The sequence below is a fragment of the Cannabis sativa genome, chromosome 5 (assembly GCF_029168945.1).
Source record: "Cannabis sativa cultivar Pink pepper isolate KNU-18-1 chromosome 5, ASM2916894v1, whole genome shotgun sequence".
Lineage (NCBI taxonomy): Eukaryota > Viridiplantae > Streptophyta > Magnoliopsida > Rosales > Cannabaceae > Cannabis > Cannabis sativa.
Window position 1 is genome coordinate 72,674,051 of NC_083605.1, and position 26,773 is coordinate 72,700,823.

Here is a 26,773-nt window from a genome sequence, read left to right on the forward strand (position 1 = left end):
ATATGGATAATTTTACAAATGCACAAAAACAATTAAAAAAACCACAAAAATACGGTTTTACGGAATTTTAAACATTTTTACGATTTTTTTTATTTTATTTACATAAAATACGGTCTTTTTATGTTGAAATTTTATTCATTTGTTGTTAATTTTTTGTTATCTGTATGTTATTTTTTTATTGTTTTTTTTTTTTGTTGTTATTTTAATGTTACTTTTATGTTGTTTTCTTGTTGATTTTATGTTGTTTTCGTGTTATTTTTTGGAAAACCGTAAAAATGTAAAAAAAAACATTCTTTGAACGTAAAAATGTAAATATTTTACAAAAAATAGTGTCTTATGTAATTATTCCATAAAAATATACAGCTTTTAAATAAACTTTAAAATTAAATTTTTATTACTTTTAAGACTAATAAAATAATAAAAATAACATGAATGTAAATGAAAAAGTAATGCGTTTATTGTAATGTAAATTTTACATCATAGCAAATATTATGTCAAATTTGGCACAAAATTTTATGTGTCAAATTTACATCACTTTTTGGCATACCATTAGAGCACACTTTTTGTTAAATGAGCTATATAGCTTTTCACCGTTTATTTACATCTCCATTGGAGATGCTTTAAAATTACTTTCTCTATTTTACCTCAAATTTTATATCACACCATGCCTCAATTTCTTTAAAATTTACTAAAATTTTACTTTTTTTTAAAAAAAATTAATATATTCTATTCATTCAAATATATTATATTAATATTTTCACATATCCCTATATAAAAGGCAAAATTTAAATTTCGAACAATTAGTAAAATATGTTTAGAGGAATGAATAGTGTTCTATAAATGTAGAGCATGAATAATAAATTTTATAAAAAATAAAAAATAAAAGAGTTCAGAATATAATGTAACGTATTTCTAATTTATTTTGTTTTAAATATTTTAAAAAAAATTCTATTTTAAAGCATTATCACTTTGTTTTAAAATTTGAATATGACTTTTCCCATAGAGTGAGAGAGTGAGAGGTTGCATGTTTGCAATGAATTATGAATGTATAAAGTGGGTAAAATGGGAAGCAATCTCACGTGGGAGTTTCCTCTACCCACTCAACAATCAACATATCAAACTCTCCTTACCCTACTTTGTTACTCTCTCTTGGGACATACAGATACTCACATTCTAACCTCTTCAAATCATATTATTAATAATGAAAAATGTTAAAAAATGTTATTAGTTTCTAACATTATTTTTTGTGTTATACCGTTATTAATGTTATTAAATATCGAGTCTTATATAACTTAAGAAAATAATTTTTATAAAATATTAACTAATCGTAATAAGCCACTTATAAAAGGTATTAGATATCAGTAATGTCCAATATTAGTATCCTTTAATAATACAATATATAGTAATTATTTAAATGACTAATTATGATTTTTGTTCTCTGAACTTTGACATGTACTAAATTATGTTCTTTGAATTTTTAAGGTCATTAAAAATACCCTTTAACTACTGAGATTGTTAGATTTAAGGATTTTTGTCTAATTTCATTCAATTTTACTATTTTAGTGATTATTTATGTACTAAACTATGTTCCTTAGACTTTGATATATACCAAACATGCCCTCAAACTTTCAAATGTACTAAATCATGTTCTTTGAACTTTCATTCATATTAGATTTTTTTACTAAAATTGGACAAAAATCCTTAAATAATCCCAATAATTCTAGAAATATTTTTAACGACTTTAATAAATTAAAGATATGATTTAATACATATCAAAATTCAAAAGAAAAATTATTAATTAGCCTATTTAAATAAACACAAGACAGTAGAACAAATCCATCCATATCACTTGCCACTAATTAGACTTTTATTTTGAATCTACATCTACTAAGGTGCCGTTTGGTAACACTTTTGTTTTTTAATTTTATAATCATAAAATGAAAGTAAAATTTTTGTTTTTAAAAAATTTATTTTTGAAAAACAAAAATGCGTTCTATAACCACTTTTGTTTTTCAATTTTAAAAACAGAAAACAAAAGTGTGTTCTGTAAAGTTCATTTTTATTTTTATTTTTTGATTTTATTTAAGTCGGGTCTAGGTCCGGGGTCGGATTCAGGTTCAAGTCAAAAGCCGGGTTTAGCGCCAGGGCCGTAGGGAGGGGATTTGGGTCCGGGTCTGGTCGTAATCTAAAAGATTGATTAAGAAAAAAAACTGTTTAAAAAAATATTGAAAGTGATTTTTTTTTGTTTTTAAAATTTTGATTTCTAATTATAAAATTGAAAAGTAAAAACAGTTTTATAGAACATGTTTTTGAAAAATATTTTCACTTTTCTACTTTTAAAAACAAAAAATTGATTAAAAAAGTGTTACCAAACGCCACCTAAAATATTTGAACAATAAATAATGAAAGAAGGTTATCTTCTCGAGAACATTCGTGGATCAACATTGAACAATCTCATAGACTCATACTACAAGATTCCCATCCATCACACTACTCTGACAATAGAATTCCTATATAGCCCACTGTTTTAAATAAATAAATAAATTAAAACAAATTAAATAATTTCAAAGATTCTTTATTTTTTTAAAAAATAAATAATAATAAAAAAAAAAGAATTGAAAGCGCTATAATCAAGTCAACTATAATTACCTCGTTATTAATTTGAGCTTTGATCCACACAAAGTCAAATAGTATCCTACGTGGCAGTCTCCTTTGAAATAATAATAATAATAATAATAATAAGATGAGATCAAAATAGTTGGACATGTAACATGTTTGTTGTTCAAATTTCGAGATCCAAAATTATCCATCCACTCATAATAATAATAATAATAATAATAATTTTGTGTTAAAAACAAACAAGAGAATCAGATTTTATTTTAGACAGCTAATTTGGTCATTAATAATTATATAGCTTCCAACCCAATCCCATGCATTCTGTGTCCACATAAATAATAATTGAAACCCACCTAAGACAACCGTTGCCACCAGAATTAACAGCTGTCTAAACCTCCAAAAAAAAAAAATCAAAATAAATACAAAAATAAACTAATTTTATAGTTCACTCCATCTATTTTTCACAATGTAATAGAATTTTGAGGAATTTTTTTTAAAATTTAGGTTTTGAGTTTTTTTAGTATTTGCTCAATTAATTTCTTATATAGGTTACTATGTGAATTTTAATTGTAATTTAAATTATTCTGTTAGTTATTATGTGAATTTTGGTAAAAATATAAAAAAATTAAAATATAAAAATAAAAAAAATCTTAGAACTTTTTAGTTTAATTTTTTTATACTTGTAAATTTTTAATTTTCAAATATTTCATTATACATGCGTAAATATTTTTTTTTTGGATACATAGCGACATAAGTACCCAAAGTTTTAAGTGACATAATTCTAATATTTATTTTTAGCTGAATAAGTACCCAATGTTTGTAAAACTATAATTTTTTTCTAATTTCGTCAGTACAAACTCTGTTATTTTTGTAAATATACCATATATAAAGTCTAGATTCTAAATCATTGAGTCTAGACAGAAATATGTAGTATCAGTTACTTCCAAATATTCTTTTAATAAATTCAAAATGAAATCTGTACTGATAAAACTGGAAAAAAAGTACTATTTTACAAACATTGAGTACTTATGCCGCTAAACATAAATATTGAGTTTATGTCGCTTACAAATTCAAAACTTTAGATGGGTAAATACTATTTTAGACCCTCTGTTTTACAAAAGTTACCAATTAGACCCTGTGTTTTGTTAAATGACAAAATGGACCCTATATTTTTTAAAATAGTACAAATAAGACCCTGAATTGATTTTTTGTCAAAATAAAGTTTAATTATAATCCGATCTAAAAGTGCTATGACAAAACTGTTTATATTTTTTGTATCTGTTCGTATTAAGCATTGTCTTCAAGTTAGTTGTATTAAAAAAAAAAGTTATCAAAAATTAAACTCAGGGTCCTATTTTTACTATTTTAGAAAATACAGGGTCTATTTTGTCATTTAACAAAACACAAGGTCCAATCTGTAACTTTTGCAAAACACAGGGTCCAAAATGGTATTTATTTACCTTTATTTTTTCTTATAAGTGTGATAAGTAAATGTTTGTAACTTATTTTTAGTATAGTAAAATATTTAAAATTTTCTGTAAATTTATAAATATTCCTATATAATAACAATGTACATAGTACATCATCATAAAAAACAATAAATAAAAAACTCTCCTAAATACTAATAAAAAATATACTGAAATATCCTCTGTACTACAAATATAAGACTATGAAGTTAGAGTTGATAAAAACTATGAAGCTCATCATTACCACCATCATCCTCAATATTATTATCTCATCTATTAACATTAAAAGAAAAAAGAAAAAACAAATTATCAAACAAATCATACAAGATAATACATTTGTCTGTACCGTACAGGATCTCATGTATGTATATATACATGGTCTCTTAATCCATTTTTGACAAAAACAAAAAACATAACTTGAATATTCTTTTGGGGGTGAACTATATATAGTTGAATGATTTGTGGACAATAGGCCATTGTTGAGAGGAGAGAAATACAAATGAATTAGCTAGCTAGCTAGGCAAACTTTTTCATGATTTATGTGCTGTTGATTGTTGGGACTGACTTACTTACTCCGTTTGGGGCTTTATGCAGCACAAGAACCATGATCCCTGCTTCTTCAATGGCATAGTTTTGGTATCTCTCTTCGCGACGTAATCCTCCATGAACTGAACAACCGCCTGGTGAAATGAATTCGACAATGTTGGATTAGTTAGTATCTGTTGTGCCAGTGAAAACAGATACCGAAAATTAAACCAAAGGAAAAGGTGGTGTGTTCTTAGAGTTTACCTGAGCACCCAATTTAATTACATGTCTAGGTGGGATTTCTAGAGGCGTCTCATCTGCGCGGAAAAGTCTCAATTTCGATAAGAATCTGAAGGAGTCTGGTAAATATCTTATCTGGTTGTCACTTATATCTAACTCTTCAAGCATTTCAAGGTTTCCGATTGATCGTGGTAAGGCTCTTAGATCAGCAAAGTTCTTGCCCACGTTTAGTTTCCTAAGACCAGTTGCAAAACATAGGTTCTCGGGTACGCTTTCAAGCTCATTGAAGCTAAGATCGAGTTCCTTTAAGTTCATAAGATTGCCTATGGTTGTTGGTAATCCTTTGATTCTGTTATAGTGAAGAGTGAGAACCTCGAGGGATTCAAGCTTTCCAACTGCCTCTGGAAGAGCTCTTAGTTGATTGAAATCTAATCTTAGCTCGGTAAGCATTGTGCAGGAACCGATTGAGTATGGCAATTCCTCGAGCTCGTTTGTTTCAACGGTTAGACACTTCAAACTGGTCAAATTCCCGAGCAGCTCTGGTAAATGGGTTAACTCATTTGAACTCAAATCGAGATTGATGAGTTTCTTCAAGTTCCCGAAAGTATCTGGCAGTGATCTTAACCTGTTTGCATGGAGGTCAAGATCAGTGAGATTTATCAGATCACCAAACGAGTCTGGAAGATTAACAAGTTGATTTGAGTGGATATCAAGCTTTGTTAAGGCTCTGAGGCGACAAATACTAGGTGGAAGAGCCACGATTCGGTTTTCAGACAAGTCCAATTCAGTCACCTCTGATAATTTCCCAATTGACACAGGAAGCCCCTCTATCTGATCCGTCAATTTTCCCTTAAGATCAAGAACTTGTGATCCGCTTTTTGCAGTGTTTTCAATAAGAGCCGCCACCTTCATCAAACTGAATTTTTCCGAGTTCCCTTCACCCACAAAATAAAGTCCAAAAATGCCAAATCAGCAATGAGAATAATTCAGAAATAATTTATTCTTTAATGTATTAAGACTATCTGACAATACTAAACATAGCCAGACACAAGTTTATAAAAACAACTCAATTATATCCCTCTATCCTAATGATCATATTTTAATGAACAAGTTGGCCCGATCGTAATTAATTCTTGTATCGCAGGAAGGGGAACATGGGAAAGAAGATACTAGCCAAAATGCTCTGGATTAAACTCACTTCTACTCTGGCAGAACATGACCAGTTTCAACACTAATAATATGAGACAAGTTTATTACAAAACGAAACAAAACAAAACATCCAGCTACTAATTTATATTATAATCACAGCATTGAAACAGTTGGATAAACTTTCTGCAGCTAACTATTCTTTCACTTTTGATTCCTATTCAAAAGTGTTTTCTAATATGTTTTCAAACAACAAATAATCTTGGATTGACAGTTAAGTCGGTATTCAAATATTCTTCCAATGATTTCTTTTACACAGTAATTGATCTATTTTCTATATCAATATCGAAAATCAAAATATATTACTTGATCTGAAACTGAGAAAACAACCCTTGAGAGGTCGGCTTATAATAAATTTTCAATACACAAATAACTTTTGCTCTCAATAACATCATTTGGACCAAAGAAATCCTATGCCAATTTTGCAATCTATAGATGTTTCTTCTTTATCAAAGGCCCATATAAACATCTATAAACATCACTTCACTTAGACTTAGATTACACATCCATTGGTTAAGGTTATGTCTCTCTTTCTGAATCTAAAGATTGCTCCACTAGTACTCCTAATTGGACCCCACCTATCTTCTAAGCTAGTTTTGTATGCTTATCTTCAGGTTATAAACTCATAAATGATTCTTCTTTTCCTCTACAAGATTCAAAATACCATGTAAGGACTATAACTTCCTTTCTTTAATTGGTTAGTTTTACTTTTTTACATGAAGATCAGACCAAATCTTGCATCTGCAGATGCAACCATGAGAAGCTTTTCCAGTCTCTCGGCTATACCGAATTATTGACTATAACAACATACTAATTACTAACCCAGTTCTTATAATAATCATTATGATAATGACATAATCTCCCTATTGAAGAATTCAAGCAAAATTCAAAGTTGTAAAGTCAATTACTTCTAACAACTTTGCTAAGCCTATGATGTTGATCTAGAAAAAGTTAAAAGCTTGAAAATGTGACCAATTCAGATAAAATGGTAGTTATTTACAGAAAGACATTTTCAAGAGATAAAAGAAGAAAATAAGAACAACTAAGAAAGCTTTAGGGAGATAAAGAGAAAGATAATGGATATAAAGATCAAGAAGAAGCTTTTCTAAAATGGGAAAAAGTCAACCCTAAGAATCAACAAACCCAGATAAGATGAAGTTAGAATATCAAACATTATAGTGAATCAGAATCACTACAACATTATATTTGAATTTTGACCACTAAAATTCAATGCTATTCCCTCATTAGAAAAAGCTCAAAGATCTATGAACTCAAAATCAAAGCATTAATCTTTACCTTAATAGAAAAATTCAAAACTAAATATGCTTCTATATATATACAAACACATATCCAAATCTATATTAGTATATATAATGCATAGTCTTCCCAATTCAATGTTTCCCAAAATCAAATTACCTGCATAGAAAGAGGCCTTAGCAGAAGAACTCCTCTCCAAACCCAAAGGAACAATTTTCTCAGACTTCATTTCAACTTCCCTGTTCTTCTTCTTCGCCGTCGCCGTTGCCGTCGTTACCAAACTAGCATCACTAATTACGGCATCTCTCAAAATTTTCGCGGGTTTCTCAACCGGTTCACTAAATTTCGCTGGTTTCTTCATCTGGGTATCACCAGAAACCAACCCAGAAGCTCTCTGAATCAGATCATCAAAGATCTGAAACTTACTATCAACCTCCACAACATGAACAGCTTCCCTTCTCTGCTCATAACTATGAAACAAAACCACCGTCTTCCTCACCTCTTGTAGAACCACAAAAAGGTCTTGAGGAACATTTTTAGGTGGCTCTTGTTTAGAAATCTCTTCAAGCTTTAACTGTTCCTCAGTGTTGACTGTTTTGATTACAGACATGGCGGCTTCAACCTCTTCAATGGTGGGTCTTGGAGGAAGTGACTTGTAAGTCATCATAATTTCCTCCACCGTCTCCACAACTTGCTCAGGTATTACAGCCATGGCTATGGTGATGATGGTGATGAATGTTTTTGGTTCAGACAAAATAGAAAGAAAATAAAAATTGTATTTTTACAGAAAAAAGAAAGGGTTTTGAATTTCTCTATGGGCAAATACTACTCTTACTATAAAGCCTTATTTCTAGATTAGACTATATATTATATAAATAAACATTTTTAAAAAATATATATGAAAAATAATAATAATTCTGTTTTTTTATTTATTTTTTTATTTCTAATTTTATATATATTTTTTCTTGGCTGCCCCCATCTTAATTATACACTTTGTTTAATTTGTCATTAATTTACTTTTTTTAGGAATATCTTTTTACTTTAAATATAAATCAATTTTAGCCAACCAATCATTTCTATTCAGATCTATTTTAGTTGGAGGTAATATAAGTCTTTTAAACCACATGTACTTTTTAGTATTTTTCTTCATAAATTCATGATACATAATAATAATAATAATAATAATAATAATAATTTTTAGTTTATTTTTCCATTGAGTTGTATCCATGTGATCATTGATACATACAAATGTGTATATACATTTCATCACATCTTAATAATGAGTAATACTATTGTCCAAAAAAAATCTTCCAAATGGCATTATGTAAAGATTGACAACTCATCTAGTGTTCATTTTTTTTTTCTATGACAAATACATATATATTTTTTTTTGTGTACATATAATTGATTTGGGTTTTTTTTTATATATATATATTTATATTTTATAAATATGGGATGATAAATTAGTACCAAAGCTAAAAGGGAGTTATAAAGGTAGCTCTTTTTGGTGATTTATAATATATGTACATATTATCACATATGGGATATGGGATACTCATTTTTAGTATATAGAATACAAAGGTGAAAAGTTCACTCACATAATCATACATAAGAAAGTAGCCAAACATAGGAGATAATGGGATATGCAATCAAAAATATTTTCCACCAAAGCATATATCACAAAGTTTCATTGTTATATTATATTTTAGTATATACTTGAGATATAAGACATGGCCCCATATGCAAATAATTATACTCCTCATCAACAATCCAATCAATTTTTCTTTTCTTTTATTATTTTTGAGCATTCTTATTTAGTCTAACTATACCAATAATCCAATCAATTTTTCTTTTCTTTTATTATTTTTGAGCATTCTTATTTAGTCTAACTATACCAATGTGCAGTGGCAGCCCATAATTTAAGTGATTCATAAAAAAAAAAATTAAAACCTTTATATAAAAAGAAATGTGGTATATTTTTAATATCAATAAAAAAAATTATATTTTTAAAAGGAAAATTTTTTTTGGATCCTTAAGTTGGATGGGGCATAAACACGTGTCTAACTCGTCTATGTCTAGAGTTAAACTTATTGATGTGTTAACTTATAATTAGTTAGCAGCTATTCATATTATTTATTAAATGAAATCTGATATTAAAATTTATTAATAATAGTATGTTATCTCTTATAGTGCTTAGTGCGGTAATATTAAGTGTTTATTAGTATTTTTCTTATTATAATCTAATGTCAAGATTAAAAGAGAGAGAAAAAAGAAAAATGCCACTTTGTTTGATCTTTTGGGAATCATAAGAAAATAGTAGCCAAAGCAAGCAATGAATCAAGTTCTCAATTAATATTTAATTATTATGTTAGTGACATTGTGTAGATATAATGTCCAAAGTTTGTTAAGTAAATTGAAAAATCAATCCCTAACTATACATGAACCGGCATTTTCCACTATAATCCAAAGAACCAGTCCATTAATCCATGGATTTCTTTTTCTTATTATATATATATATTTATATTGTTTTTAATTTTTCTTCGATTGTACTAATTAATTATTATTAAAATAAAACTTATCACTATCATAAGATATATAGATAAGAAAGAAAACATAGGATTAATGAGAGTATACAAATACAAAATTATTATTACTTGATAATAATGTTTTAAAAATCAACAGAAAATATTGTTCCACGTCGTAACGTAACACTTGATTATATTTATATGGTATGATTTTCTTATGTGATGTGACATTGATATATACGTACGTATAATCTTTTTTTTTTATTATTATTATTATTAAAAAGATAAATATTATATTTCTTAAAAATAATAATAATAATAATAATAATAAGAGCAAAAGTTGTGATTAGTCAATTCAATAGTGTCATGCATTGTGTGAATTGTTCTAACTACTAACCTATAAAGAAAATAAATAAACATATCTTTATATTGATATATAAAAGGTATTTAATAGTTCACATTGTACTCGTGATGATGTAAACAACGGGAGAAAATAAATAAATCAATGTCCTCTGTTTATAATTAGATGGGATTTGGAAATAATTGCCTAATTATTATGTAGTAATAATATATAGAAAGATAATATTAATTTTTTAAAATAGTAATAATTTATAATTATACTCAATTTTTATAGAATCGTGAGAATTATAAAGTGTAATTGAGATAATTACTTGTAATAAAATAGTTACTCTGCAATTAATTGGTTGAACAACACATTAAATCTTGTAATTATTTTAAATTGTATTCAATTTTAATTAGGGATATTGACACTAAAAATATGTAAATTTTATATTTTTTAATATTTAATTACAAAAAATTAAAATTTTAACCGTTACAAAATCTGAATTTAAATTTCCTAATTTTAATAGGTTTTACCGTCAAAATTTCAGTTTTTATAGTTAAGTGAAAAAATATAAAATTTATGTAATTTTGCCGCTAATATCTCTTTTAATTACACAACAATTTTCTAAGGAACCCTTAATTTTTTTTATTTATTTTTTGATAAAAGCATATTTATTTTTGAGACTGAATTCTAACTTCTAAGTATGTAATTCAAAAATTATAATATAAATATGCTTTTAATTATATCCCAATTATATTGAGGCTCGCTACATAAGCAACTTAGGTATGTACTTAGAACCCACTTAATAGAGAGGACAAAAAAAAAATTATTTTAAAATTATATAATTTTTTTTACTGATTTTGAAAAATATTAATTTTTTTTTTTTAAATAAAAACTTTAAAATATATATATTAAATTTCAAGATGAGCCTGATTACTCTCTGTATGCCTCTAGCTCAAGTGGTTAGGAACCCCTTAATTTTTCGAAGAAACTATAGATCACATATTACCTATTTTCATATATTAATTTTCAACTTTAAAGTAAAAAATAAAAAAGGGTTGGGTTTAAAAAGGAGAGTGTCACGAGAGTGTAGCTACAAAAGAAAAGGAACATGATTGAGTTGGACACGTGTTGGAGGGCCCTTTGGTCTTTACTCATTTGTGTTTGTGGTCGACTTGGGTAGCAACAACGACAATGACATTATTCACAAATTTTAGTTTTAATTATTTAGTAATAATAATATCATCATGATGAATTTTATTTTATACCATTTAACAAATTAATTAATTACCATCATTTTTATTTATAGTCCATAATAATAATATATTAGTTCTAAAACCAGTATAGTAGACACTAGTTATTTATTGGTTATGATGGTCTAAGAGAATAAGATAGCTAGTTTTGAGTTGGGTGTGCACTAAGAATAGCATACAATAAGTATTTATTTATATGATACTTTTAGCAATTATTATTAATAAATAAGGCATGTACCTATTATTCTAAATTATTTCATGTGAAATCATGTTCTTTATTATTATCTTAAACATAATTTGGCTCCAATAGATATGATCATGGGAAAGATATGGGTTTTATCTCCGATGACAGTGTACTTTTAAATTGTTATGTCTTTTGTACGGAATGGTGACTCCTATCTATGTAAGTTTTGTATTTAAAAATAAATTTTTAGATATCATATTTTGTAAAAATGTATTAAAATTATACATTTGGATATGATTTTTACTAAAATATGTATGCATGAATATGATTAAAATATTTTGTCGCTTTAAAAATTTATTAATTTTTTCCTCCGTTAACAAGTTTCTTTGATCTAGTTATTTTTTTTTTTAGTAAAAAACACATATGTTTTTTAATAGTTCTAATGACCCAATTAATTTTAGTAATTTTAAAAAAATTTAGGGTCCAAAGTTGTGACAGTCAGTAGTCCCGTGATCCGTAAGAGGAAATACCGGGTAAGCTGTGCAATCCCACATCGCCTGGGGAAGGTCAAGTGGGATGATTCTGAGGCTGTGTCGGTATGGGACTACACAGTTGAAGAGAGCTTAAATGGATTGATTGGTACTACCTATATCAATAAGGTGCATCTTGTTTTTTGGTAGCCCATCTCGAAAGAACTCCACTGTTAAGCGTGCTTGGTTTGGAGCAATTTCAGGATGGGTGACCTCCTGGGAAGTTTTCCCAGGAAGCGTGCGAGTGAGGACAAAGCACGCTGGAAACACTCGTGTTGGCCTGTAGGGTCAGTCATCAATCCAGGAAGCAACCAGAGTGGCGTACTCGTGTATAAGAGCCATTTATTTCGTGGGTGTAAGGATCCAATGGAAGTTTGAAGCGGGGACGTTACAAAAGTTAACTTTTAAAATATAGCCCAAAGAAGTATAAATTATTTATGTGTAGTTGAAATTTCATGATTCTTGTAAGGACAAGTCTCGACTATATGATGATTTGGTGTTAAAGCACTCCCAATAATTTTTCTCTAAAATCTATTTTCTTAAAATGCATTACCAAAATATATTTTACTTCAAATTTTTCAATATTCTCTATATATCTTAACATCATTTAAATACTATTTATTTAAATGATAAAATCAATAATTAATTAATAATATTTTCATTAAAAAATCTTTATTATAGAAAAAATATTAAGTTGAGGTGGATGACCTATTAATCTAATGATTACGGTAGATTTCAGTCAACTTAAAACTATTCCAGCTTTAATTTTTCTAATCACTCTTGATCTCATGAGTTGAGTATATTAAGAGTTCTAAAATTAAATCTATGAATTTGTTCATGGCCACACACGTTCTTGCGTGTAATATCTTGAAAATAAAATATGGATTTGTAACCCTAATTAATTCAATTAAATATTAATGTGAATATTTGAGTTATATATCGAGATCGCTCTTGGAGTATTCTTAGATTATCACAAAAGAGTTCTATCGATAAAGTACTTAAACGGTTTGATATGTAAGATTGTAGACCAGGTGATATCCATATCGTTAAAGGAGACAAATTTTGTCTTAAACAATACCCTAAAGGAAGCCTTAAAATTAAAAAAATGCAAAAAATTCCCTACGCTTCAGCTGTTGGGAGTCTAATGTATGCTCAAGTTTGTATGCGTCCAAATTTAGCGTACATTGTTGGAGTGTTAGGCTAATACTTAAGCAATCCAGGAATTAATCACTAGAAAAGCAGCCAAAAAGATTATAAGATATTTGAAGAGAACAAGAGATTACATGCTCACATATAGGAGGTCAGATCACTTTGAGATCATTGGATATTCTCACTCCGACTTTGCGGGATGCCAAGATAGTAGGAGATCCACTTCTGGTTACATATATCTGTTAGGTGGTGGAGCTATATCATGGAGAAGTACAAAACAAACACTCATAACTTCATCTACCATGGTAGCAGAGTTTGTTGCATGTTATAAGGCATCCAACCATGGAATATGGCTGAGAAGTTTTGTTACCGGCCTGCGCATTGTGAATAGAATTGAAAGATTACTTAAGTTGTATTGTGACAATAAGTCAGCTGTAATGTATTCTAACATCAACAAGAGCTCGACGAAGTCAAAACATATTGACACCAAGTTCCTTGTTGAAAAAGAAAGGGTACAAAGTGGATAGATTTGTATAGAACACTTAGGTACAAACTCCATGATTATAGATCCCTTTACTAAGGGTTTGCCACCCAAGGTCTTTCATGGGCACATTGCTCGCATTGGTGTTTTAGATCATGAGGATATCTAAATTCAGTGGGAGTTTGTCTTTATTATCCTTAGTGTGTTTTATTTATTTCATGAAATATGTGTATTTGGATATTTTTTTTGATCGGAAATTATGTTATTTAGTTTATTTCACTTTGTAAATTAAGTTAAGGTTTAGATCTCTATGAAGTAAAGTATGACCAGTTGAAAATTGACATGAATAGATCACCATGCATGTAATTTTCATACCACATTATCATGATTGATCTATGTCATTTAACTATGTCGATATATGTGACCATTGATGAGTTTAGTTGTGATTGATACAACAAAAACTGCTTTGATCCTATGTTGACTAGTCAATGGACGAGATTGTACATGCCTATGGTTATGATGACAAAGTTATGAGCTCAATAAGGTTAACGCATTTATATGTATACATATGTGGCCCAGTGAGAGATTGTTAAAAATTTATTAGGGTTACAATTGTATATATAAAATGTGTGTTGGTCATCAAATAAATAAGTCAAATTTATGTGGTCTATTTTAGAATAAAATTTACGACTTAAGGGTATGATTGTCATGATTTTAATATGTGGATACCATAAGGATAATTTATAGTTTAATGAGGGGCCAAATTAGAAATAGTCAAAAAGAATTAATTGTTGTTTTTTCAATTATTAATAAACAGGTATTGGTCCCCATTTTTGCATCGCTTCATATCGTATTATTTTCTCTTGTATCCCTATCACCAGGAGACTAAGGTTTCAGAGAAAAAAAATCTTTGATGCAAAAATTAGAAGATCATACTATTCAAAGGACGATTCAATGGACTACGGTACGCTTTCGCTATTTCTTAATTCTATTGTTGATTCTCATGAATTAATTAAGGCTAAATTCAAATTTTTAGTTGTAACAAAACGTCGATAAAATTTGATAATTGTTGGGATTCAATTGATAAGAGCAAACTCCAAAGTAGTCAGCAATTGATATGAACCAAGGGTGAAAAGGTAAGAATGCACTTGCATTCATATAAAATCTCAGCCAAGCACTACAACAAGGGTTTCGAAAAGTAGTGGGACATCCAATTCTCGGTTTCTTCCCCCTTTTTCAAGCAAGGAGTACTCGTATCTGATCAACTGAACTTGGTGTTCAGTAATAGTGCTGACAATAAGAGGCTTAAGAACAAAGCCATGGTCTCTTGGGTTCTCACTATTGGTGGCAGCAGTCAGTAAGTCAATTGTTATCACTTTTCCACTGCATGCCTTGTCTAAGTTCTTGGACATGGCATCGTAAGCTGTACACGGATATATTGGGAAATATGAGGGTCATACTCATCATGATTTCTTATAGTTCTCTTCATATGAGGCATTTTTGTTCTCAACTTAAGTCGCTCAACTTGGACTAGCTGAATCAATTTAGCTCAAAACTGCTCCCTTCATCTCAGTTGAAGATATGCTAAGACAAAACTAGTTGGACTGCACCTTATAGGAAAGTTAGTCCTTAGCTTAACGACTCACATGAAAATCGTATTTTTGGTTTTCGGAGGTCTTAACAATGGAGTTCAAGGATTCCCAACCAGATTTAATGGAATTTTTATAAAAATACTAGATTTTAAGTAAAAATTTACAATTTTACTAGCACACAAAATCTTTTATAAAAATACTATTTTTTTTTATAAAATAACCGTAAAATACTAAATAAAACAATTAAAAATAACAATAAAACAACTAAAAAATAATAATGGAAATAACGTATGAAACTTAACACAGTACATATTATAATAAATATATAATATTTTTGAAAAAAATTCTGCCTAACATTAAAAAAGAAAAACAAAAAAAGAAACTTTTAGTAAGTAGTGTAAAAATCTCTTACTTAATTTAAGTACAAAAGGCCAATGGGCCACAACATTTGATGGGCTTGATTAAGGGTGATAATGGGGTCGGCCCAGTTCAGTTCCTTTACTCAGTAGTCATTGCCCCTTTTGGTTCTTTCAGTTCTGTTCAGTTCTGTTCATTTCATCCTATGCCAATGGCACACACCCAAAGAGATTCTTTCGTTGCTGCCTCTGCTAATCTACTGGTACGATTCTTTCCTTCTCCCGCTACTTCGATTCTCTTATATGAATATGTATCAGTATGCATAATATATATGTATAAAATATTATATCTTCTGTACACTTTTATTCTCCACATGCAAATTGCAATTGTTTGAAATGGGCATATTCTTTTATAAAGTTGTGTAATTTGTATTGAATCTGTATTTTATGATTGCATTTGATGAACTGATGATGCAAATTGTAATGCGGTTTCTATATATATACATATATATATATATATTTGATTGATGAAATCTGGAAAGTGGTTCTTGTATGCATCAGGTTGGAGAACAGCTTTAACTTCTATAGTTGACACCAGCATAATACTTATTTATATATTTATATTAAGATATGGCTGAGAGTACAGCTGCAAGTATTACTGACCAGAAGGCAAAAGGGAAACTGACTGTATATATTTGGGATATGGATGAGACACTTATACTTCTTAAGTCTTTGTTGAATGGAACCTATGCTGAGGCTTTCAATGGTGTAAAGAATGTACAAGAGGGTGTGGAGATAGGAAAGATGTGGGAGAAACATATCCTTGACTTGTGTGATAACTATTTCTTTTATGAACAGGTAAGCTTAGCTTGAACTTCTATGACATTTTTCAGTCAGCCAATATCAGATATTACTCTTGTCTGCAAAGGATTTCAATTCTTCCTTTTTTCTGTATTGGTGATGCAGATTGAAGACTACAATAAGCCATTTCTTAGTTTGTTGAGTGAATATGACGATGGACGGGATCTTTTAGGCTATGATTTTAACCAAGATGGTTTTGGTTCTCTTGATGATGATGCAAACAAAAGAAAACTAGCTTATCGGCATCGAATCATTGCCGAAAACTATAAAAAGGTGAGAGCTTAATAAACATATACCTTAATATTCCATTGATTTTGTGTAGCAAAAGCCTACATTATTGCTATAAAGGATCCAAATATGCAGTACGATTTATACCTATCCTGCATAAAAGCTATAAGATTTTCATTTCAGGGTTTGAATGGTGTTCTTGATCAAGAGTTGATGAAACAGTGGGATGAATTGTACAATATGACTGACAAATATACAGATGGATGGCTGTCTTCAGGTATTATATCCTATTATGGACATGGTTTATTTCTTTTTCTTTTTCATTCACATAAATACATTAAGTAAGTGTTTTCAATCCTACACAATCTTTTAACATGAAATTGAAAAAATTAAGGCTTTGCCATCTCTCTCTCTCCAACGTCCAATATAATATATATTCAAAACATATTACCAGCTCAAAACCCAAATATTATGCATGATGTAATTTTTGTGCCATTATATGGCATTACTAAATTGTGCCCCTGCTGGAATGATATCCTGGCTCAACATCTGATTGTGATGCATCAATAGGAGATCATCTAAGTCACATTCTATAATGCCATTATAAAACTCCATAATGAAGAAACTTATATTACAGTACTCTTAAATATAATACAGCAACAAAGCAGCCCCATTAAAGCCACAATGTCAATCACATGTTAACATAGAAAAGGAGAATTCTTTAAATTTCAATTAAAGTAATTTATGGTGGCCAGGCACTCGTTACTAATCACACATAAGGTCTACGATTCTCTTCCTCATGGGAATTTTTATAGCAATATGCTTGAGTTTCTTGAGTCCCAAAAATTATAGGGTTCAAGAAAATAACCCAGTTTCAAACTTAAGTTTCCAAAGCTTGGAGAGTTTAGGGATATGCAGTTTGAATGCACATATTCGGCCACATGCATGTGATAATTAAGATCCTTCCAAATTCTAATTTATGAGCTAAATAACTGATGTAAGACTTTTAACTATGCTGCAAAAAGATTTTGTTTATGATGTAACTACCAGAAGATAGAATTTCCTGTTAAGGGAAATGAGTCTCTATTTAATCTAATTTTATTTGATCATGGTTCTAACAATGCACTCATGAAACAATAAACTGTATGCTTACACAAAAATATAGAAAAGGGATATTTCTTCTTACACCCCCCGTTTCTCTTATGTTTATATTTCAAAGGACCTGATTAAACATCTTGAGTCTTGACCCCTAATGGTTTGTGCGGAGAAAATTTTGAGTAGGAAGAAGATAAGCACAGTGGGGTTCTAATTCATTGACATAATGGTTTTACTGTATTTGTTGCTTAATGATTTTTTTCTTCTTAACCTTTACTGTGCAATGTCTTAATGTAAGCTCGTACCTTCTTGGAGGAGTGTTCTGCTGGGAAGGAAGAATCATCTGTTGCCACTGCTGATGGGATAACCGACTCTGCTGCTTCAAAATCTCAGCATGTTAATGTTTTAGTGACATCTGGATCATTGATTCCCAGCCTTGTAAAATGCTTGCTCTTTCGGTTCGACAATATCATAACACATGAAAATGGTACATTCCTTTCCATCTAATACTAACGTTTTGTTGTTTGTGCTCATATTAATCCTGTTCTGCTTTTTTGTTAAAAATGGTCAAAATTTGTCTGCATTTTTGGAATTTGAAATAGGTTAACAGAACCTAATTTTTATGCCAATTGAAGTGGCAATGTGGTACTATCTCAGATACCAGTAATTGATACTATGTGGCTCAACTTTGTAACTAACTGGAATCTAAATAATCTGGGGTGGTGATTATTACTGTGTGTGTTCAAATTCAGTGAAGATATCCGTGCTTTTCATTTTGTAATGTCATTTTATGTGTTCTTGCTAAGCATTGATTTTGCATATGCCTATTAGACTATAAAAGTTAGCAGTAACTTGAGATGATATGTTGCATGATAGTCTGATATTGTTGAACGATTGTGAAGTTACTGCCTACGCTATTTATTTTCTGGGATACTTATTGTAGACAGTCACTTTTGAACTACCAAATTTCTCAAATGAACAATGCTTAGATATCTATAGAACTATAATGAAGATACACAAGAACAATGAATAGTTTAGCCAGATCTATTGTACTTGACAACTTGTAGCTTAATTCATATCATCCAATAACCAATGTACAGTACCCAGTTTGTGGCAGACCTTCCGAGAATTATACTGATTGTGCACTTGAACTGTCGAGTCCTATTGTTTTTTCTGGAGCGTTGATGCTCATACTACTGGTGCATCATTCAATAAAAATTAAACAACGAACAAGGAAAAATATTTTATCTTTCAGTGGCAATCTTAGTAATTTGTGGAATTCTTAGTTTAACTTGTCATGAATAAGTATATATGTAAGATTATTAACTGCTATCATGAAATTTTGCATTCACCTAGTGAAGGAATTAGATTACTATTTTTACGAGAATGTTAATGTGGCTAACAACTCAGCCTATTCTTTTCTTAGTTTGTAAATAAGCTATTTTTTGTGAAAGTAGTTGAAGAGGATGGACCTAATGGTGCATGTTGGATATTTATATGCACCACAATTGTCATTCTACTCTAATAGGTTAGAGAGATTTGATAAGTTCCTTGTACATGTCCTGACAAATTCTAAACTTTTCAGTCTATAGTTCATGGGATGTGGGTAAACCTCAATGTTTTCAATGGATCAAAGAACGTTTTAACAGCTCAAGTGTCCGTTTTTGTGTAATCGGTGATGGGTGGGAAGAGTGTGAAGCTGCAGAAATTATGCAATGGCCATTTATTAAAATTGATCCACGGCCAGGTTGCACCGAAAGGTTTCCTGGCCTCACACTGAAGACAATCGGATTCTATCTTTCTGTTGTGTATGGAAATTCTGACCCCGAAGATGATTAAGAGTAATTTGAGTAAGCAAGATTTATTTTCTTTTGCTAACCAAGAGAAACATTACAAACTATTAACCAAGATTGATGACGATAAGGAATTCTCAAGCTGCATGAGAATTCCAATTGTTACTATAGGAAGGTAAATTCTTCCTTCCAAGTACACTTTTGATTTTATGTGTACTACTGTTTGGGCTTAGATGGCATTTTTTCTTGTATATCAGCTGATTGGTTATGGTTCAAGGTAAACCCCTTATGACTGAACTCTTGTATATATGATCAAAAGTCCATTTTGATTTGTGATATGATATCAAGTTCTTATATCATTACCATAAGCTAACCAATACATATTGGTCCCATTACCATACACTGTTAGCTGTTCTTGTCATCTTATTTCCTTTTAGAACAGGATTCATAGAATGTTCATCAAAACAGAAGATTTTCTTGATTCTTTTGTCTTTTTTCTTGTTTTGCATTATTAAATAAAGTGTGTATATGCATTAATGGAAGTCTGCCCCTTTCTAGCCTCTTCTTTTTATTAACACTCATTTTAAGAAAGTGACTCTCTTGACACTTTTTTATTTAAAATAAGAAAAAATTGCCTAGATACTCTTCTTTGTCTTATCACCACATCCACAAATTTGAGTGCTAAACAATTCAGTTGCCATTTGATCTCTGGGGTAGTCCAAAGTATGAGATTGTCAGTATCTGTATGAAAATTAATGCCTGAATTTTATCTTTATTTATTTTTGTTTGAAATTGAATTTATCTTTTGTTGAAATAGTAAAATTTTGCATTTCTTTTCTTCAATAAATGATACTTATTTTGGCACATTGAGGGTCGGGGATTGAAAATGCTTGGATCAGGCTAATTTCAAAGCAAGATTTTATCATTTGACTGTTTATATTTGATTAAAACTTTCCAAATTCTAACAAGGTCAAATCTTACGGCTCCAAAATGATAAACTTTCTCTTATCTTCTAGGACTATTTTTGGCAAAGTTGGTTTCATTTCATTCTATAACTTTTTAGAAGGGTTGATTCTAAATCTAGTGCCACATATTGTCAAACCCTTATCTTTTACTATTAGTTTATCATTAAATGAGTTGATAAATTGTTTATTATATTATTGATTTGAAAGAAAAAGGATTACAATTTTGTTGGTGTTGGTATGAAAATAAGTGGTGGTGGTTTTGACACATTCCAATACTGTAATGCAATGTTCTTTCCCAGAAGAAAGTATTTACTATAGAGACCTTTCATTGGATTATTTTGTACTCATTGAATCATCCAAAAATACCATACTACCCAAATCCCATAAAAGTATCAACAATATTCTCAGTTACAGTATGGGAAATTCACAGTGTTGTGGGACTAGGAAGTAATTTTTGATTCCCCCATTTTTCACATGTAGATGAGTTTTGTTTGGAAGTGGAATAATTCCCTCTGTAGTATTATAGCCCAACTGAAAAATGTCAGCAAGGCTATGGAGGACCCCCATATGGCATTATAGTGTTCTTTCTTTTTGATAATGAGTTCTCTTATCTCTTATGGCTTTGAAAAACTGTTCAAAAAACCCTGTAACGCACTAATATTTTTGGCTTTTTAATTATTATTATTTTTTTCTCTGGGGGTATGGGTAGTAAAAATCTACTAACTATATGAAATGGTGGTATTGTAATGTGTGATTTGTTTCTTTTTTTTGGGATTAGTAGTAGAAGACCAAGATGGGAGTCTTATTAAATGCAAGTGATATCACTTGCAATTATAGTACATATTCACTTGTGAAACATGCATTTATTTGGTACCAAAATTATCCACTGAATATATATATTTTAACAATAAATTATCCACTGAATTAAAAATAAATAAAATACATTATTTTATCTATTATTGAGATAGAAGAGAGGGAGAGTTCTTAGCACGTGCCAACTGCCACATGCGTGAGCTTTGGTGAGATGGTGATGGTGGTTGGTTTCATTGGTTCTTGTAATGATGGTGGTTGCTTGCTTGAGCTCATACAATTTTATTGGTTTTTATTCAAGTCATTAAAATAAATTTGAAATTAAAAGTTATGAATAAAATACTTAAATATTGTTAATGAAATACTTAAAAATATATATATATATATGTATATTTTTTTTAAATAATAGTATGTTCTATCGAAATTTACATAAAAAAAAAATATCAAACCAACTTTGAGCAAATCAAATCTAAAATTGATGAGAGGATAAATAATGTTGGGAAATTCTATAATGCACCTCCTTAAAAGGGATACACTGATACATCTCTATTTGTTTTAGTATCCGAAATAAATTTTTAGTCAATTTTTTTTTTCATGGTCATGTAAATTATACTTATTTAAGACATCCTGCAAAATTTTAAGAAATTCGGAAAAGTTTAACACGCCGAAAATTGCGTTCAAGTAATGTGTTGTACGCGTGACTATTTTATTTTATACGCGTGTAAAATAGGCTGTTTGAACATTGTTTTCTATATTGTAAATTATTCCGAATTTCTTAAAATTTTGTGGGATATCTCAAATAGCTATAACGTACATGAATATGAAAAAAATTAGACTAAATTTTTTTTCTAGATACCGAAACAAGTAGAGGGTGCATCAATACATCCATTTTAAGGGAGTGCATTGTAGAATCACCCATGTTGGGAAATTCTATAATGCACCTCCTTAAAAGGGATACACTGATACATCTCTATCTGTTTTAGTATCTGAAATAAATTTTTAGTCAAATTTTTTTTCATGGTCATGTAAATTATACTTATTTAAGATATCCTGCAAAATTTTAAGAAATTCGGAAAAGTTTAACACGCCGAAAATTGCATTCAAGTAGCTCTAGATTTGAAGTTTAATTATGTTATCGTGGAGAGTAACTCGAGAATAGTAATCAACGCGCTCAATGGGAAGGCGTCCCATTGGGGTCTTGAGAATTATGTCTCCTTTTGTACCAAGTCTTCTCCTTCTTTCATGTGTTGTACCTTTTCTAATATTAGTAGGAACTGTAATTTTGCGGCTCACAATGTCGCTAAGTGGGCTTTTACCCACCAAGTTTATGGATCGATCCCGATCAATTCTGTACCGGTAAACATTTTATGTAACGACCAAGAGGTCTAGCTTTACTTATTATAATATAATCCTACGCTTGTTTTCAAAAAAAAAAAAAGATACAAGATCTTAATATAATAATAGTTCTTTAATTATAAAAAAAAATCAAGATCTTTACTTACTTTATATATGAGCAAAAGTAGAAACAAAGATAAGAAGAGTACAAAGAAGTGATTCTAAGATTAGTCTAGTAATTTTACACATCTTCTTACAAAAGATTAGTTGTTTTAATCTCTCTCTTATCCTTTTAGGCTAGAAAATAATGATGTGAAAAAAAAAACCCAAGAGAATTGTGATTCACTTTGCAAAAACACAAGTTTGAATTGTTATTTGATAAATTACAGGGGCCACAAGGGCCAACTTAGTATTTTCCCTTTGAGTAATTACATAATTTATAAAAAATAAAAGCATTTTACTTATATTAAAGAGTAGTTTGATTAAAATTGAACAAGGGTATAATTTTGATTTATTTTAGAAAATACAAAGCACAAATTAACATTTAATAAACATAATCTAATTGTGTAATATGAGAAATATAAAGGGTAAATTAAAAATTTTCATTATTTTAAATTTCACTCTTAATTCTCGGTTCCACTAAAATAAATATTACTATTTTTATGTCAAGATAATTTCACAACAATAACTTAGGAGTGACAATAATATGACTCAAAATCTACATGAAATAAATGGATTTAGGTTTGTTTTAAATGAGTTTATGTTATTTTTGGGTTGATACAGATGACTTGTTTATATAAAAATTCATGTTTAATTTTAGTTCACGATCAACTTATTAACGTATTTATAATCTTTTTATGATACATTTATTATCAATTTAACATGTTTATGTACTATTTAATTAAATAATATAAATTACATGTAATAAATATAATATAGTTAGGAGTGTATATTCTTAAATAGGTTATTATTATGTTATTTTTGGGTTAATGTCAAATCAAAAATAACACATTTAATAAGCAAGTCATGTTAGGTCAACCCGATTTGAGTTTTAGTTTTCAATACGATTAATAAATGTACTGGGTTTGAATTTAGCATTTGCTTATAATACTTAAGTCTTGACACGATACGACCACGATCTGTGAACACAAATTACCATCCCTACAACAACCATACCCTTGTCTTGTTTAAACTTTTTATTTTGTCTATGTAAGAGCTTAAACTTTTGTTTTAGTTAGTGTAAGCCTAACATAGTGTAAGAGCTTAAAGTATTTATTATATCATAATAATATACATGACTTTCTTTTGTTATTATTTGAGTTGAGACAGCAGTCAAATCAAACCAACCTCTCCTAAGAGGGAAAACAATATTCAACTAAGAATGATAATTAAAACTACAGGAAAATTCTTCAATTAAAAATCAGTTTTTAGCATGTGAAAATTTCATTTCTATTTTTTATGTGACAATATATAGTGTAGTTATTATAAATTTTTTAATTTTCAAAAAATTAAGAATAATTTATTATACTAAAATTAGAGTTTAGAGAGTCTTATGTCACACGAGTATAAAAAAAATGTCACGTCTAGAAAAAAAAAACAATGTATAGTATATTGTAATTTTTTTAAATTTTTTTAACATTACATTTTTAAAATTCTAATTTTAATTTTGAGCAATTTTTAGAGGTATAAACTTTAAATGGCCTAGTGCGTTTGGTTGTGATTATTGAAAACATAAGAATATGAATGCAATGAAATAAACTTTAAAATGTATGAAAAGAAATTGATAAAAAAAATTATTAAAATTTTTCTCATATTACATTGAAATGATTTTTCTTTTTATTTTGAAATAAAATAGTCATTCTTCTAAAATGGTAGAAAGAAGATTCTATTAGAATGATATTTCAATACTTTAAATTTTAAATAAATATTAAAATAGAAAAAAAAAATATTTTTTTTTTCATTTCATTCTATTTTATTACCTCTAATCAAATTGTTTCCTTAATTTTGTGTCTTTAAGAAAAAGAAAATGAATTATTGGGGTTGGACTTTTCTAGAACAATAATGAATAGAAAGAATATCCACTTGGGATCAAGTTAAAGTGGAGAGAAAAAGGCCAAGAGAAGTACAAAATTTGTGGTCCATTTTTATTTATATTTATAAATGGTTTTGCCTGCCTTGTGTTATGGGTATGGTCCATGGACCTAATCATCTTTTCTAGTCTTCTCAAGCTTCCAATGGTTATTTGTCCCATACTCCTTAACACTTTTTCCCCCTTTTTACTATTCATGTTATTATTATTAGAATATTGCTATTAGATACCAGTGGTGCTTAGTACCTTCACGACATATTATATTACGATTGGTTAGCAATACTCTTTAAAATCTATTATATTAAATTATGAGGGACCCGATACTTAGTTGGACTAATAGCGATACTGACACATAGGAGAGTGTTAGGCACCACTGGTGCCTTTTAGCATTTCTCCTATTATTATTATTATTATTATTATTATTAGCTGTCTCTTTCTTTGTTCAAGTGTCCACATTTTCTGAACATTTTCTCTATTTTTAGTCCCAAAATTATTTTATTTGTTTATTAAAAAAAAAAAAGAAATAATAATAATAATAATTATATGAGACTCACTTAAAAGCCTACATGGGTTGCTTAGCCAAAGTATTGTCAATATCATTTGATCTTAAATCAAATGAGAAGTTAGAGAACTCAATTGGTATATATAATATAATTTTTTATTTTTTTTAATATAAAAATACATTCTTTGTCTTTAATACTAGATATACATTCAAAATTTAGGAAATATCCACTTATTTTTTTTAGTAAGAATTATCTTCTTTGAAAGAATGAGTAACAATTAAAATGAAGAAGAAGCTTCCACAAATAAACGAAGAGTCATAATAATTATCTCAAGGTTTAACAAAAATTAAATTTAATACAAAAAAAAGTCTTACACTCCTCAACAACAAAATCAAAAGTTGAGAACATTTTTAAAGAATTACGAATAAACTCAACGATCACTAAACATCCTAACTTTACTACAACTTGGGATACCTTTCTAGTCTTCAACTAACTTAACACTTCCTTAATGCTTAGGGCCAGGGACGGAGGTACTTTAGCCTACGTGTAGGCTTAAGCCCTCACTCAAATATATACATTAAATTTTTCACATCTAGATATATACATGTATTAATTCACTTAACTCAATTTATTAAAGCCCAATTCACAAAAGCCCTTACTCAATATCTTAATCATGATTCATGAGTCTATCATTCTAATCAAGCCCCATTTTAAAAGTAGTCAAATACAAATAAGAGAAACTTACAAAAATACTGGAATTTGGGTTAACTTTTACAAAAATACTGTCATACAGAATTTTTTTTAAAAATATTGTGTTTTTATAAAACACCAGTAAAACACAAAGCAGTATAACTCAAAACAACAGTAGAACACTAGTAAAACACCAGTGAAAATTTAACACAGTATAGTGCAGTATGAAACTTATAAAAAAACACAGTAAAAAAGTAAAAAATACCGCCTGACAGTATTTTTGTAAAAAAATGACAAAAGTTAATATACCATGTAAATTTCCCTACAAATAATAAAAAAATAACACTTTATTAAAAAATAAAATAATACTATTAACAATATTTTATTTTATTTTGTTGAAAATGAAAATTTAAAAAGATACATTTATCAGTTATTTTTATTAGTTTTGACTTAATATTTATTCAAGTCCTCACTCAGCTAAATTTCTGGCTCCGTCACTGCTTAGGGCCTCCAGTAATAATGGATCCGTTATGCCAATCTGAACCCTAAGCCACCACCAGTCTTCCATTACCATCCCGCCACAAAAAACCTAACTCAAACTTCCTATCCTCATCAAAAGTAGTTGTATCCACATTAACTTTGATGCCTCTAACCGGTTTAGTCCATAGCTCACTCCGCGTC

At 29.2% G+C, this 26,773-nt stretch overlaps 2 protein-coding genes and 1 long non-coding RNA gene across 3 annotated transcripts; 1 reads left to right on the forward strand and 2 right to left on the reverse strand.

Annotated features, from left to right (window-relative positions):
- Window positions 1-1,778: 1,778 nt before the first annotated feature.
- LOC133038065 (uncharacterized) lies at window positions 1,779-3,340 on the reverse strand. The gene is made up of 2 exons (XR_009688021.1): window positions 2,380-3,340; window positions 1,779-1,887 (listed from the first exon to the last, which is right to left on the reverse strand). It is a non-coding gene; the product is annotated as an uncharacterized LOC133038065 (long non-coding RNA).
- A 957-nt stretch (window positions 3,341-4,297) lies between these two features.
- LOC115716469 (plant intracellular Ras-group-related LRR protein 5) lies at window positions 4,298-8,277 on the reverse strand. The gene is made up of 3 exons (XM_030645275.2): window positions 7,470-8,277; window positions 4,872-5,782; window positions 4,298-4,762 (listed from the first exon to the last, which is right to left on the reverse strand). The coding sequence occupies exons 1-3, from the start codon at window positions 8,020-8,022 to the stop codon at window positions 4,652-4,654; spliced, it is 1,575 nt and encodes a 524-aa protein (XP_030501135.1). The 5' UTR covers window positions 8,023-8,277; the 3' UTR covers window positions 4,298-4,651.
- Window positions 8,278-15,836: 7,559 nt separating this feature from the next.
- Window positions 15,837-20,077, forward strand: LOC115716474 (eyes absent homolog). Its single transcript, XM_030645281.2, has 6 exons — window positions 15,837-15,986; window positions 16,285-16,581; window positions 16,690-16,857; window positions 16,996-17,089; window positions 18,206-18,394; window positions 19,493-20,077. The coding sequence occupies exons 2-6, from the start codon at window positions 16,354-16,356 to the stop codon at window positions 19,744-19,746; spliced, it is 933 nt and encodes a 310-aa protein (XP_030501141.2). The 5' UTR covers window positions 15,837-15,986; window positions 16,285-16,353; the 3' UTR covers window positions 19,747-20,077.
- Window positions 20,078-26,773: the final 6,696 nt, after the last annotated feature.

Bases quoted from the DNA above. Each gene is read 5' to 3' on its own strand.
- LOC115716469 (XM_030645275.2), bottom strand. From the start codon at position 8,022: ATGGCTGTAATACCTGAGCAAGTTGTGGAGACGGTGGAGGAAATTATG. The intron at 5,783-7,469 runs GTAATTTGATTT...TTGTGGGTGAAG, and splicing joins TAAGGCCTCTTTCTATGCAG to GGAACTCGGAAAAATTCAGT. The intron at 4,763-4,871 runs GTAAACTCTAAG...TCATTTCACCAG, and splicing joins TAATTAAATTGGGTGCTCAG to GCGGTTGTTCAGTTCATGGA.
- LOC115716474 (XM_030645281.2), top strand. From the start codon at position 16,354: ATGGCTGAGAGTACAGCTGCAAGTATTACTGACCAGAAGGCAAAAGGG. The intron at 16,858-16,995 runs GTGAGAGCTTAA...TTTTCATTTCAG, and splicing joins TTGCCGAAAACTATAAAAAG to GGTTTGAATGGTGTTCTTGA. The intron at 17,090-18,205 runs GTATTATATCCT...TCTTAATGTAAG, and splicing joins AGATGGATGGCTGTCTTCAG to CTCGTACCTTCTTGGAGGAG.